At 46.0% G+C, this 15,862-nt stretch overlaps 1 protein-coding gene across 1 annotated transcript in view; it reads left to right on the plus strand.

Moving 5' to 3' along the window:
• Positions 1-282: 282 nt before the first annotated feature.
• Positions 283-15,862, plus strand: part of GPAT3 (glycerol-3-phosphate acyltransferase 3) — a 41,750-nt gene continuing 26,170 nt past the window's right edge. Inside the window, exons 1-2 of the mRNA XM_045536694.1 lie at positions 283-733; positions 7,948-8,011. Coding sequence (XP_045392650.1) covers positions 593-733; positions 7,948-8,011 — 205 coding nt within the window. The 5' untranslated portion in view covers positions 283-592. The remainder of the gene's footprint in view (positions 734-7,947; positions 8,012-15,862) is intronic.

Genomic DNA, 15,862 nt, shown 5'->3' on the forward strand with positions numbered 1-15,862 from the left:
GGGGCGGAAGGAGGTGTAGACGCCCCGCGTCCCCCTCCCCTGAAAGCCCTCCCGGGACGCCGAGTGACCCGCCCGAGCGTGCGGGGCACGTCAGCAGTCGGTCCCGCGGGCGACGCCAGTGTTGACATTTTGCAGGCGGGATCCCCGCGCCGGAAGGGACCCTGGCCGGGCGGGCGGGGCCGGGCTGTCCCCGCCGGGGGGCGTCCCCGTCGCAGGCGGAGGAGGCGGGGCGGGGACAGCGCGCTGAAAAGGGCCCGGCTCAGCCCTCCGTGCCGGGAGCGGCGCTCGGCTCCGGCGGGATCCTCGCCCCGGGAGGCCTCCGTGAGTCGCCGCCGCGCTGTCGCCGCCGCGCTGTCGCCGCCGCCGGCCTGAGCACAGCAGGCGTCGCGTCCCCGCCGGGCCGATCGCGGGGGAAGAGGTCACCGGCGGGGCCGAGGAGTCGTCCGGGGAGGAAGGAAGGAAGGAAGGAAGGAAGGACATTGTCGTAGCTTTGAAAGTTCTTTTCCCTCCTGTCCCCCCTTGCCCCCCGCAGAGGCGAGAGCCGGGCGGCGGCGGCGCTGCCTGGGGACGGGGACCGCGGGCGCGCCGGGCCATGGAGGGCGCCGACCTGGCCGGGAAGCTCCTGTCCCCCTGGCTGGTGCTCGTCCTCGGCCTCATCCTGCTGCCCTCGGCCCTCGGCGTGAACCTGGGCGTCTCGGAGATCTACCTGAAGGTGCTGGTGAAGACGCTGGAGGTGAGTGTCGGGGTGATGGGCGCCTCGGGGGGCCCCGGGGACACCCCGGGCCGGGGGGCGCCCGGCCTGGAGCTGCGGGAGCCCCGGGACGCGGAGGGTGCGGGTCTCAAGGTCAGAGGTCGGGGCCGGGGTGTGTGTGTGTGTATGTTTCGGGTTCTTGCCTGCGGTTGCGCGGAAACGGCGCCTCAGTTTCCCCCGCGGAGCTGGAGGGATCCGGGCTGAGACCCCCGGGCCACCCCCTTGCTCCCCTGGTTGAAGGTCTGTCATCATCGTTATGTCACCGATTAGAATGACAGTGCGCCCGTCTTTTGTCCCCGCAGGCGTGGTTAGATGCATTCTGCAGGGCAGCCGTCGCTCCGCGTGGCCTTTGCAGCCCCGGCTGCCGAGGACCCGTGCAGACGGGCGTCGTAGTCTGCTTGGCGCCCAGTGCTGGATGGCAGAAGGAAATCTGGTTTTATTCTGGTGGAGTCACGGAAATTTTATCTAACCAACAGCGCTCGAAACGCCATGGGAAAGGCATCGCCTTTGGCCTCGGATCCCGTCTCCAAATCCTGCAAGGCCAGGTGTTAGGTGGAAGTGGGCCTAGCAGGGGACAGCCTCACACAGGGTTTTGTGAAGTGTCACAAGGCCTGGTGAGGTACGGAGGGCAAACGCCAGCCCTCTTTTACAGATCCGGAAGCTGAGACTCAGAGAAGCTGAGTGGTTTATCTGAATTAAGTGTCGCAAACAGGAGTCTGAACTGAGAAGGGGCCCTGCTGCCTGGTGGCCAGGAGCACACAGGCTGGACACGGGTGTGCTTGGATTTGGCACCAAAACCCCAGCTCTGTTTCTCCATGTGTGACTTTAGGGAGGTCACCTACTGCCTGTGCCTCATTTTCCTTATCTATAAAATAGGGTAGATGACACCTGTTCCCATAGGGTTGTTTGAATGAGTTAACATAGATAGATCAAGCACCTTAGAAGGGTATCCGCACCTTAGGTGCTGTGAAACGGTTTGCTGCTGTTAAAAAGAATCATATAATGTGATTACTTAGATTCTAGCACACCACACTGCCTTCCGATGTGGGCTCCCATTTTCTGTCCTTGTTTTCTTTTCTTTTCTTTTTTTTTTTTTTTTTGAGATAGAGTCCCACTCTGTTGCCCGGGCTAGAGTGAGTGCCGTGGCGTCAGCCTAGCTCACAGCAACCTCAGACTCCTGGGCTCAAGCAATCCTCCTGCCTCAGCCTCCCGAGTAGCTGGGACTACAGGCATGCGCCACCATGCCCGGCTAATTTTTTCTGTATATATTTTTAGTTGGCCAGATAATTTCTTTCTATTTTTAGTAGAGACGGGGTCTCACTCTTGCTCAGGCTGGTCTCGAACTCCTGACCTCGAGCGATCCACCCGCCTCGGCCTCCCAGAGTGCTGGGATTACAGGCGTGAGCCACCACGCCTGTCCTGTCCTTGTTTTCTATGTGCCCTGGGGACGTGGCTTTGTCTGCTTTTCTTCTTGAGCTAACAAGATGGCTCCCAGGTATACGTGGGACTGGCTGCTGCCGCCTACTAACCTCGTGTTTCACCCACATCCTTGTAGAACTTTCTCTTTATGGCTATTTCTCTGCCTGGTCTTTGAACTTACACTTGATTCTTCCCGCATGTGTTTAAAGTTCTGTTGTTTCTACTTGGGAGCTGGTTCTCAGTTTTGAACTTTTCCTATTGACTTTGCATTCTGCGTTTGCTCCTACTGGGAATTGCTTAGCTGCCTCCTCGCGCTGGACCTGCTTCCAAGGCTCTCCCTGTAGCAGATGCTCGTCTTCAGCGGGTGTTGCCTCTTTCTCAGAACTCTGGAATGATCGAACTGTTCTCCCGCACAGCAGTGTCTTTGGGATTTATATACCGCACGTGGGGCCGGAGCGAAGGCGCATCACACGCATTGGCTTCCAGAGCTCAGTCCTCCCTGTCTTGCTTCACTGCTCTTTGAAGCTGCATTACTATACTCGACGGCATTATCTCCGGTCCATGGTCTGACTTTCAGCGTCACAGGGCCCCAAGTTTTAATTTTTGCCTATCTAGTGTTGAAGAGACCTTCAGAGATGAACTTGTTAATTAAACCCTCAAGAATGCCAGCGAGGCACAGTAAGTAGGTGACCTCCGTAAGCCCACATATGGAGAATCCCGGCTGGGATTTTGGTACCAAAGGCAAGCAAATGTAGTGGCAGATACACACACCTCTTGGCTTGAAAACCAGGTGGGTGGAAGCATAAGGAACCACCCTCTTTGCTAAGACCGAGGTATTAGGTCAGAGGTGTTTGGCGTACCTGGGTTTCGAATAGGGATTCATTTCATGAGCCACCTCTGTGGCCGCCTGGAGTTCCTATGTTTGGGAGCAACTCGGCTTGTCAGGGAAGAGAGCTGGCATCTCGCAGAGTATTCTGTTTTAGGCACAGGAGACGGATATAGCAGCCCAGGATTTTCCTGCCTTCAGCTAGAACAGTGTTTGATGTTCCCAAGACATTTCCACTAGGCTGGGGTTGATACAGTACATTGCTTTTCCCGACTATAGGAATGATTCCCTTAAAAATTACGCTGATGTTTAGTATCAGAACACCTTCAGTGCTGAACCAATCCCCTGCCTTTCGGTAGATGCCATTCGAGGCCCAGCCGTTTTCTCACTCATTACTCTTTAGTGAGTTCTTAACTATTTGGGTTCGTTCGTTCTTTACATCTCTTTCCCAAAAATATTCTTTGGGCTCTGATCGGAGTTGGGTATTTCTCAAGTCCCTTTGGTTATAATTGACATGCCATTTTAAAAGGTCATTTAGTTTTGTCCGTTATGTGTTTACTTTGGCAAGTTTTATTGTCAACAGATGACTGTTTCATGGCCATAAACTCAAATCCTAGAAGCCGAAATGTGTGTGGGGTACCTTCTGAATAGTAGGTAGGTAGCTGTTACTTGTCAAGTAACTCACTGAACTATAGGCTCTTCTCTGACCCCTTCTTAGCTTCCCAGTTCAGGCAATAATCACTTATGGAGCACCTACTGCATGGCTTGCTGTGCTTTGCTGGATATCTCTAGTTGAGTGCATAAGTCCCCAATACAGCAGCTGCTTGAGGATAAGGCTTGAATGCTTAGCTTAGGCTAAGTCTAATGATTCTCTAAACCGGTGATTTTCAAGGGGTAAGTGATAACTTGTTAGGCATATGTTTGCCCATATTATAAATTTATAGCAGAGCAAATTGTTTTAGGAGTACAAACCATGGAGAATGAAACTGTTGGTAGAAGTGATGTGTGGAGGGTAATCCATGTGGACGGTGGGATACGGGGTCAGAATCTCTGGGAGGGGATGTGTGAAGTTTTTATGTTTATCAAACAGGAGCAAGGATTACATGTTGAAAGACGCTGCTCTTAACCTTGAAAATTAATCGGAAGGTTAACGATGGGAGTGCGAGTGGGGAAGGATTGCCATTGGTTGGCTGAAGGCTCATGATTAGAGGGAAATAAAGAATGGGAAAAGAATATGGAATTGAGGGAGAGAAAGGGATGTTATGTAAAATGTAAATGATCTAATCTAACCAGATAATGCAGGCAACGGACAGACAATAGTGCTAATGTACTAATTTTCCCTCCACTTTTGAGGAATAAAATGGGAACATGAACAGGTTCGTCCCAATTTATGGCCCTCTGATCTTGGGCAGGTCACTTAACATCTCAACCTTAGTTTCTACGTGGGTATATAGGAATATTCTGCGTAGGACTAAGCACTTGATACACACACAGTAGCTGCTCAAATCTTAGTGGAGTATGAATTGCAACACTTTGCTGCCGTTTGATTTTTTTTTTTCTCGTATGAGGCTGAGATTTAACCTGCCTTCAGATCTTTGATGAGTCAACACACATGCTCAGAGCCGACTGTTCTCGCCCTTTGTTTTATTATTCCTTCCCTTTACTCTTCTTCATCCACCACTTAGTTTTCCATCTTTTTAAAAAGGCATATCAGGCTGGGCGCGGTGGCTCACGCCTGTAATCCCAGCACTCTGGGAGGCCGAGGCGGGTGGATCGCTCGAGGTCAGGAGTTCGAGACCAGCCTGAGCAACAGCGAGACCCCGTCTCTACTAAAAATAGAAAGAAATTATCTGGCCAACTAAAATATATATAGAAAAAATTAGCCGGGCATGGTGGCGCATGCCTGTAGTCCCAGCTACTCGGGAGGCTGAGGCAGGAGGATCGCTTGAGCCCAGGAGTTTGAGGTTGCTGTGAGCGAGGCTGACGCCACGGCACTCACTCTAGCCCGGGTGACAGAGTGAGACTCTGTCTCAAAAAAAAAAAAAAAAAGAAAGAAAAAATCAGACTTGAAACCATTTCTTTTTTGTGAATTGTGGATGGCTGCCTTTTTCCTGCCAAGAAGAGCATGTGAGAATTAAGTGGATAGAGAATCTGATTGATAAGCGTCTTTCAGCTCTCCTTGAGGGGCGGAGGGGAGGTGGGGAGTATTGACAGGGGTTGTCAGAAGCCACTTGTGTTCTTCAGGACCCTGTTGCTGGCAGAGTGTTCTGAGATTGCTCTGCAAGAGGTTCAGAACCCCTGCTTTGGTATCTGGGTTTACCTGATTGGCTGCAGAATCTGCCATAGTAAAAGAGAAATAGCCGTTTCTTGGGAGATGCTCTGATGTTCTAGAAAAAAAGTGGTCATTTTGGGGGCCTAAATAAAGTGTGGGGAGGGAGGAGGAGGCTATTTTTGTCCTTTGCGGTGGGCTCCAGATAGATGATCTCCTTTAATCTTTACAGCCACCCTTGGTTTTTCCCCCATTTTAGGGATGATGGACTGGGTGACCCAAAATGTTACAGTCTCTTGTCTAAGACGATCACAGCCAGGAAGTGGCAGGACTGTCATTCACGTGTGCATCTGTCCAGCTGCAAAGCACAGGCGTGTTTTCACTCTCCCTGGAGTGAAAACCTACAGAAGACGATGGTTTTCTAGTGCAAATTCCCTCTGCCATTACAATGGCTGCTTCTGCAGCCTTAAGCTCTGCTAGCCGTGTTTTGCAGGGTAGACCTCTGGAGCTCCTATTTCAGGAGAGCGGCTTGTATGCTGAGCTTGCCTGGTGGCACAACGTGGAGGTCTTTGTAGCACGTCATGCTGTAAGACCCTGTCTGCAAATATAGTCATATGCTGAGGTATCGGGAGTTAGGGCTTCAACATGTGAATTTTGGAGGGACATAATTCAGCCTATCATAGCCACAAAATACCGGTATTTTTCATTATATAAGCGTGGAGTAATTGTTCTGGTCTAAGGTAACTACTACTTGTATGCAATATAAAATCACATGCCCATAATAAAAAGGGCGAGTTCAGAGATGAACAATGATTGATTGTTTACAGAATTTTATTTTAATCGTATTTTTGGTTTGCTTATAAATGATAATAAGTGCTAAAGCTTTAAGTGAAAAACTATGGACATAAACCTTTACCTCAAATGAGAAAAGTTGGAAGGTATAAGTCCAGAAGTTTGAGAACTTGTGCACCTAATCAGCAAGAAGATAGCAGGATGCAGTCAGGTTAAGGCTGAGTCCTGTTACCATTAGTGACTTGTCACTAGAAACCCAGATCAGGCCTCTGTTTATTTATAGGCTGTTCTCTAAGTGCAAATGGCATGTTCCTGTCTGGTTCTCTGAGTTGTTGAACCTGACGTAGTCAAATCAGGCCTTACTACTTGACCTTCATGTATCTGTTTTAGGTTATGTATTCTCTATCAGTTATTTTCCTTTTTATTTGAATTTTTTTAACCTCTCTGGTTAACAAACCCTTCTGAGCCTAGCAAGAGCTGAGGTTTTTGCCTTGACATACTAATAAATCTGTCTTTTTGCCCCTTTAAGGGTGCTTATGTCCAATTATAATTATTATAAAGCTTTTTACCTCTTCTTTTGTTATTTCCCCCTTATCCTACATTAATCAATGTAGGCAGTGTTAGCTTCTGAAATTGTAACCCTCTAGATAGCATTTTGATTGCTTATTTTGTAACCAGAAAAAGAACCCTTGGGATTCTCTAGAATGCTGAGTTGAAAAGATCTCTTGCCGTTTTTGAACTAGGATGTTAATAGTAAATAATGTTGGAAATGCATAAAAAAGGCATTTAACAAAAAAATTTTAAAATCATGTGTTGGGTTATTTCTTTACACTGTAATGTACATTTAAAACAACGTGAGAGTTGTTCTTTCAGTTCTTTAAATTTTCTCAAATCTATAGATCTTCATGATCCTAACACTTTCCCTATGTGTCTTAATAGGTAAGTACCTACGTGGACAGATAGTTTTCTTTTTTTTCTTTTTCTTTTCTTTTCTTTTTTTTTGAGACAGAGTCTCACTCTGTTGCCCAGGTTAGAGTGCCGTGGCGTCAGCCTAGCTCACAGCAACCTCAAACTCCTGGGCTCAAGCGATCCTCCTGCCTCAGCCTCCCAACTAGCTGGGACTATAGGCACATGCCACCACACCTAGATAATTTTTTCTATTTTTAAGAGAGACAGGGTCTGGCCCTTGCTGAGGCTGGTCTTGAACTCCTGACCTCAAACAATCCGCCCACCTTGGCCTCTCAGAGTGCTAGGATTACAGGCGTGAGCCACCGCGCCCGGCCGATAGTTTTCTTTAGTTATGATTTCACCAAATCCTTTCCAGCTCTCCAAGTTTGTGCGGCCTCTTCCTGCAGGCTTATTTCTGGTGCAAGCAAGCTTATGTCTGGATGCCTTTTTGAGTGTGTTTTACCCGTAAGTGCCTGATTAGTTAAGCAAATAAATGTTACACTTTCTGCCCGATGTTTAGGCGTTTCCATGTGTCATCTCATTCCGTCCTGACAGCAGCCCTACGGCATAGGAACCACTGTCCTCATTTTAAAATGGGGACACTGAGGGCTGCAGGGATTGAGTGACATTCCTGATGCAGTAACCTGTGCTCCTGCCCACTGGGCTTCACAGCCTTTTCAGGGAGCAATTTACCAAGACGCAGATGCATGCGGGAGGTTCAGAAAGGGTACATGTTGTTCTCTTATTTTATTAGTGGATTATCAGTAACTAATATAAAAGTCTACCTGCGACTTGGAATCCTGCTACATCGGAGATTCACCAGGGTATCTCTTAATACTTCCAGGGCTTAGTGTTTAAATTCATTTCCGTATTATCATGGTTTAAGTCTTCTACATTGTATCTGTGGGATAGTTCAAATTACTATTTCTTGTTTTTGAACAGTGGGCCACGATACGAATTGAAAAAGGAGGCCGAAGGGAGTCGATTCTTAACTCAGCTTCTGTCGGTGAGTCTTCCGTTTCCTTGTGATTGTTACGATATTCAACCTGAACTTGAACTCTGCAGGGAGCGGTGTGTTCTGTAGGCCTCGGCTTTTTCATAATTCCTTCCTTCATGCAAAATAACAGCTGCCTGAGTTTCGGTTGACTTTTTGTTGTAAAAGTGGTAATGTGTGTTCATCTATGTGTTCTTACAGATACTGTTTTCCTTTCTGAGGGCATGTGTTTGAAGATGTGTGCCCCATGGTTTGAAAGATGTAGTCAATGCAAAAACAAAAACAAAAAAAAAGCAAAAAAAAAAAAGAAAGCTAATTGGACTACTTGGGAGTTAAGACCTATTACTGAGGTTTCGTTGATGCCTTGTTTTAACTTCTCACTTGTGGTTCTCAAAAAGTATGTTCCTCACAATACTCTTTTCTGCTGGAGGCTAATTGGTAATACATGAAATAAAAATAATTTCCCAGTGAAATAGGCTTGGGAATCATCACATACCATACCTTCCTTTTGGAGAGGGCTGTTACCCAGCAAAAAAGGCTCAGAAGAGTCCTGCAGTAAAGAAACAGGATTAATTTTACTTAACTCAGTGTTCCTTCAACTTGTTTGACCATGGTATCCTTTTTGCTATGTGACACTTGTTACCTTCGGTGAGCTAATAAGTCAAGCAAGCTAAGCGGTCTCTGTTTGTGTGCTCTGCCTTTGTTTGAGTAAACCCTTTCACTTGGGGTAAGAATTTTAATTGTTTAAGACACTGGGTTTATAGGCGGGTAGACTTCTATGGTAGTGAGGGCTGTGTAATAAGGAAGAAATAAACCACTAGATTTAATGAAACAGCTAAGCCTTTTTGTGTTTTTCAAAAATAACATAGAAACTATTTTGTTTCCATCTGATTTAGGATTTAAAATGGTCAAGCTGTCAAACACTTCACTAGCAGGGATTTATTTTCTGGAGTGTCGTCTAAAAGGAATTGTAGAAATTGTGCACTCTAGTGAGTTTTGGAAATAAAGTATTTGACTGAAAACATCTGAGCATTTTTTGCATAATTGAATTATCTTCAAATGAGTGAAACAATTTGTAGAGCTTCGTGGTATTTACTTACACACCAAAGTGCTATCACCAATAACAATTTTACCAAGGTTGGGTATCTCGGGCCTTTTATTGCCAGATACTTTCTCTCAGATATAGCAGATCTACTAATTTTTTTTATTTTTCCGTGTACACTTCTAAATGTGTGTCTTTGGGATTTAAAGAGAGAACAAACGTGTTGCTGGTTTCCTGTTGGCTTGGTGAGAGTTTGTACTGTCATTGATCTTGCGTGAAATCTCTGGGCTCTATGGATTACAGTGTTGTGGCACATGTCTTGGGCCGTGAATTTAAAGGGACACCGGGTATTTCAACTTGGCAGGTTGAACAGATTTTAAAAAATCACTCGATGAGGGTGTTCAGTGGCATGGGTTTAGTTTTTGTTTTAAGCCTATATGGATGAGAGAACTTTCTGAATACTTTCACCTGTTGGATTATTGGTAGTCTCGTTATTTGTCATACATCTGCCTTTGCTATTTTTTGTCATTATCTTTTCCATGGCACCTCTGGGAAAGAGTGAAAATGAACAGGAGGGGAAAATATAAATCATCCTAGTGTAGAGTAAGGCGGGTGCCTGCAAAATTTGTCCTATTTCATTCAGAACGGCTGCCCTTCCTTTTAGCCCGTGAAAGTGGGAATCGGCTGTCACAGTTACTGAGCATCTGTGACACGCGGGTGGACCTGGGATCCCAAGATGATTAAAGGGGACATGGTCCTAATGGGGAGACAGGCATGTGACAGGCCACCGTGATAAATGCTGCAGCAGGTGCGTAAGCAAAGGACAATGCGAGATCTAATTCAGGCTCTGCCATGTGCTGCCTCTGTGTGTGTCGATCCCACAGCTGGGCACAGTGTGCACCTCTGCTCCCACCCGGGCGCCGGGTGCAAGTACCCAGGACCTGCGGGGCACGTGCCCTGTTGGTACATAGTGGTGTCTGGAGTCATCGGAGAAGCTGGGTCACAATCCTCGACAGCCTGAGTGAGGTGACGAAGCCCCGAGCACTTGTACGCTCGGCTGGTGCAGTCGTCAGTCTTCAGAGCGTCGTGTCTCTGTGCTGCTGCCAGCGACAGCACAGGTTAGTGCTGAGCCAGTCTGAGCTCCGGCAAGGGACACAGGCAGGCCGAGGGCCCCAGGAGCTTGGGTGCAATTCTGAGATGTCCTGGATGATACAGTTCTGACAACGGACTTGGGGGGCTGACAGGGAGAGATGAGCTGAACAGAGGAAATAGTTAGGTTTATTTTCTGCACCAAAAAACTTCCTTCTGCCACTTTTTTACTTAGTGAAACACATTTTTTGAAATGCATTTCAAATCTCCCTGCACAGTTAAATCTCTCTTGCCTCATATTTCTTCGGTGCTTTTAATGGAATAAGCCAACGGAAAGCTAAGCCTAGGGGAATGTTATCTTTGTGGTTCAATAATCCCCTTCCGTCTTTAGCCATATTCTACTATTCTGCTGTGTGCTTTCATTTAAAAACTGTTTAATTTACTGAGCTTCAGCTATGATTATGAGCAAGATCTCTTTAAGAAGCTGTGTTGTTGTACCTTCTTCTTTTAGGCTTAAGGACTTTTCCTCATTGTTAACACAAAGATGAAGATAAATCTTTTCTCCCCCTTCAAGTAACTGTGTTATGCTGAGCATTAAACTTTAGTAGAGGCCAGGCACGGTGGCTCATGCCTGTCATCCTAGCACTCTGGGAGGCCGAGACAGGAGTATCGCTCGAGGTAAGGAGTTCGAGACCAGCCTGAGCAAGAGTGGAGCATATAGAGTCCCCTTCTACCCTAGTTTTGTTCCCTGGGGGGAGGTGTGGCTGAGCTATGGCACAAATGACTAAGACAAGAAGAGAGAAGGGTGGTGGCTTGTTTGCCCTTTTTCTCAGCTGTGCCTCCACCACACCGGCCACAGGACATAGGACAAATGCATCCCCTTAGACCCTAGGACTTGGTGTGACTGAGATCTCAGCAACTTTTGTTTTAGTCTCTTGTAAGTGGCACAAGGGATCATTTGACTTTTTTTTTTTTTTTTGAGACAGAGTCTCGCTCTGTTGCCCAGGCTAGAGTGCTGTGGCATCAGCCTCGCTCACAGCAACCGCCAACTCCTGGGCTCAAGCGATCCTCCTGCCTCAGCCTCCCGAGTAGCTGGGACTATAGGCATGCGCCACCATGCCCGGCTAATTTTTTCTATATATTTTTAGTTATCCAGCTGATTTCTTTCTGTTTTTAATAGAAATGGGGTCTTGCTCTTGCTCAGGCTGGTCTCGAACTCCTGAGCTCAAACGATCCTCCCGCCTCGGCCTCCCAGAGTGCTAGGATGACAGGCGTGAGCCACCGTGCCCGACTGATCATTTGACTTTGAAGAGCTGCCGGCCTCATTCTTTGGGTACCTGGCTGATTTCCAGGATTTATTATGCCAGGTTTGAATCAGTTAATAGTTTTGATTGTGAGTGTAATTAATATAAATAACTATATAATTTTAGTGGCTCAAGATGAATGCCACCCTAATTGCGTCGGGAGACTAGGGCATTGGGAGCGATTACGAACCAGAAGTCCACAGGCACGAGTTCAGGCCTGCGTTTTCCCGGGGGTGAGTCATGAACGCTGGGAATGCGTAGAGGCCGTGGCTTGTCATTCTGGCATTGTTCCCGCAGCACGCGTTGCCGGCTTGACTCAGCACCGCCGCTCACAACCCGTGTGCGGCGTCCGCGTCCCTCCTCACTGCCCTGTGCCAGCAGGTCCCATGCGTGGAGACCGTGGGTCACGTGGCCTGCTGTGGCTGTAGCCCCGGTGCATAGGCACAGCCACTTCAAGGTCAGCCCCCAGCCCCACCCGGGAAAAAGCAAACATATCCTACATGCACATGCAGCCTTTTCCAAAAAACATAAGATGGAATCTAACATGGTAGATTTGGAGACATTATTACAATAGCTACAAGATAAACTTTAAAAAAAAATTTTAGCCTTAGAAATATTTCTTTTTTCTTTCTTTTCTTGTCTTGTTTTCTTTTCTCTCCCCTCCCCTCCCCTCTCCTCTTCCGAGACAAAGTCTCACTCTGTTGCCAGGGCTAGAGTGCCATGGCGTCAGCCTAGCTCACAGCAACCTCAAACTCCTGGGCTCAAGCGATCCTCCTGCCTCAGCCTCCCGAGTAGCTGGGACTATAGGTACAGGCCACCATGCCCAGCTAATTTTTTCTATGTTTTGTAGAGATGGGGTCTTGCTATGTTGCTCAGGCTGGTCTTGAACTCCTGGCCTCAAGCAGTCCCTCTGTCTCAGCCTCCCAGAGTGCTAGGATTACAGGCATGATCTACTGCACCCAGCTCAAACTTAAATAATTTCTTACTATCATCTAATACACAGTCCATATTTAGATTTCCCTAATAGTCTCAAAATGTTTTTTATAATTGATTGGTTTGAATTGAGATTCAGTCATGGTCCACAGAAATGTTTGTTTATTGTTGCATTGCTTTAACTGGAAGTTTGGAAGTTTTTATAGGGGCAGGGGTACAATTTTTGTTCTTGGAACAAAAATTACTTAATAGTAAGTGATTCTGAGAAATGAGGCTGTTAAGAATATTTAGCATGATGATCAAAGATACCATGCCTGAATGCCAAACCATAACGTTGACGTTTTCATTGAATTGATGGCTTGTTTGACAATAGAGTTTTATGAGTGCTTCTGTGTTACGAGATTTCTCGTTCAATCAAATTAGTTATGTCCAAATCAACAGAGTTAATGTGGCTGCCAGCCAAGATACGGGCCAACAGTATATTGAGTGGGTTGTTAAAATGTTAGTCGTTAAAATGGAATTCTGCCTATTTTTAATGCCCTCTGGTTTCTCTGTTGTATTGACTGATTACAGTGTCCACACACCCTCATTAATGTTTTAAAACACATAGATAATTCCATGATTAATATTTATATTTAGGGCTAAAATCTTCCCATTTTATAATCAGCATTGATTATTTTGTAAGTTTTTAGAGCACCACTGGAATATATAAGGATAAAAAAGGGAATAGATTTTCTCATCTACCTTTTTTCAAGAGAAAAAAGTAAATTTCTACTACTTCTAGTTTTTAGTGCTTGTCTTAGTCTGTTTGTGCTGCTGTAACAAAACACCATAGGCTGGGTGGCTTTTAAACGATAGAAATTTATGGTTTACAGTTCTGGAGGCTGCGAAGTCCAAGATCAAGGCACTGCTTCCTGGTTTGTAGGGGGCTGTCTTTTTGCTGTAACCTTGCATGGCAGGAGGGATGAGGGGTCTCTCTGAGATCTCTCTGGGACCTCTCTTACACAGGCACTTATCTCATTCATGAGGGCCCCACCTTTATAACCTAACTACCCCCCAAAGGCCCCCACGTCTAGACACTCTTACGCTGAGGATTAGGTTTCAACGTATGACTACCGGAGGGACCCAAACATTTAGTCTATAGCAATACTTTTGACTTAGTCTTGATAAAAGAGATGCTTGCAGAAAATTACTCAGAATAAAAACGGAGGGGGGTGGTGTCAAATTATTCTATTCCAGATACACGAACTGTGCAGGAACTTTATTTCAGTAAAGCTTTTGGTTCTGTTCTAATCCTAAATCACAGGGTCAATAGATCCATTCTGTTGCCTCTTCCCTTACCGTGACCCTGGCCAATATCACGAGTTAAAGTCTTTGCTGCTGAACTGAGCTGTGGCCTCCGAACTCCTCCTTAGCACAATCCACCCTGACCTGGAGAATAGGTAGGGGTTTGTTTTTTTGTTTGTTTGTTTGTTTGTTTGTTTTGAGACAGAGTCTCACTCTGTTGCCCAGGGTAGAGTGCCGTGGTATCAGCCTCGCTCACAGCAACCTCAAACTCCTGGGCTCAAGTGATCCTCCTGCCTCAGCCTCCCAAGCAGCTGGGACTATGGACATGCACCACCACGCCTGGCTGATTTTTCTATTTTTAGTAGAGACGGGGTCTCGCTCTTGCTCAGGCTGGTCTCGAACTCCTGACCTCGAGCGATCCTCCCGCCTCGGCCTCCCAGAGTGCTAGGATTACAGGCGTGAGCCACCGCGCCCGGCCTAGGTAGGGGTTCTGACACTGCATAGCAGAGCTCACTGACTGAAAGGAGGGGAGCCTGTTGAGGAATTGGGCTTGGCATGGATTTGGTTTGACTGGTTGAGGTTGTACTGATGACTTTGCCGTAACTGAAGATGCAGTGAAGTTGATTGAATGCTCTTACATTAGAGTTTTAAGCAACACAGGAAACAGGAATAGAATTTACAGTAATGTTGATAGTTTTGATGAATGAGCCATCAGAGAGGGACTGCATTCGAGACCGTGTACCCAAAGATGATGCTCTAAAATGAGAGAGAAAAACCAGGCTTGGCTGCCTGCCAAAGGCTTGCCACAGGACGACAGAGGCAGAGTCTGAGAGAAAACCCAGACCCTAAAACGATGCCGCGGAGTGGCAGCCTCAGAACAGTGTGATGGAGCCTCTTTTACTAACTTTTTTAGGCCAGATGCTGGCTTTCCTGCTCCTCTTCCTCAAAGCTGTTTCCCCCAAAGCCTAGAAAAGAACTTAGATCGCCTGCCGGCTTTTTCAGTTTCTGGAAGATTCCCCGGGGAGCAGGACCAGTAGACCCTTGCATCTCCTGTAATTTCTGGGGGGACAACTGGTGAACCAGAGCGGGAGGAGAGAGTGGGGTGCGGCCTTACACTTGAGATTAGCGTATTACTTACGTATCTTCCTTCCTTGGTCCCTTCCTTCCCAGTTTAAATGTTTGGTAGAATTTCCTGTTAAAAAAATCTGGATCTGGTGTTGGTTGGTTGGTTGGTTGGGGGTGAGTAGGTAAGTTTTTTTTGCTCCTATAGCATTATTTCATCTGTGCAAAGGGTTCTCTTTAGAGTATTTACCTCTTGGTGTCAGTAAAGTTTTTTTTTTTAATGCAAAGTTATCTATTTGCTGAGATTTTTATTAACCTTATTTGCATAGGACTTTGTGCAGAGTTTGCTTGTGATTTTTATAATTTTCTGTTTATATTTTTTCTTCGTAAATTTTTATTCTGTATTATATGCAGGCTTTCTTCCTTGCCCCAGTTTTAGTTTTCCTTAATTGGATTAAGTAGTGGGATGTACAAGTGTTTAAAGTAAATTTTACCTATCTTTGCAGAAAAAAATAAAAATAAAAAAGTTGATTGTAACTCTTGAATATGCCAACCCAGCAATATTACTAGGGGAAGTGTGAAGAGTTTCACAACTCTAATGCTTTTTTTTAAAAACAGGCAATCATGATTGAGTCATCACGATTGAGTAGCATTTAGGAAAACCAAGGGAGATACATTAATCTTTAGCACATTTCATGTATGTGAAAGGTCATGATAGTTGCACTGACTTTTCCCCTACTTTTTTTTTTGGTATATCATAATCTAGTATTTCTAAAGCAGTATTACTGCTACAGGGAAATGTGTAAAACTTTAAAAAAAAAAAAACAACAATCCTGTAACAGATGAACTTGTGAAACTCTTATGTAGTGAGTTTTTCCATTTTGCATTTGTATTCATGTCTTCCATTTGTCATCCTCTCCAATTCTTCCACTTCCAAGAACTGAGAAACTTGAAACCTTAAAACAACAGCAAACCTAACCAGCAGCAAACCCTCTTACTAATACATTGCTATTGCGACCACCAGATAGATAAAATATTAATAATAAATGAAATGAAACAGATGTTAATGTGTATCTGTGACCTCCCAATGTGCTAATCCTTACGGCTAATAGGTTGGTTCTCTCATCTTAAATATTTCTCTAAATC

Source organism: Lemur catta, chromosome 24, assembly GCF_020740605.2.
Source record: "Lemur catta isolate mLemCat1 chromosome 24, mLemCat1.pri, whole genome shotgun sequence".
NCBI lineage: Eukaryota > Metazoa > Chordata > Mammalia > Primates > Lemuridae > Lemur > Lemur catta.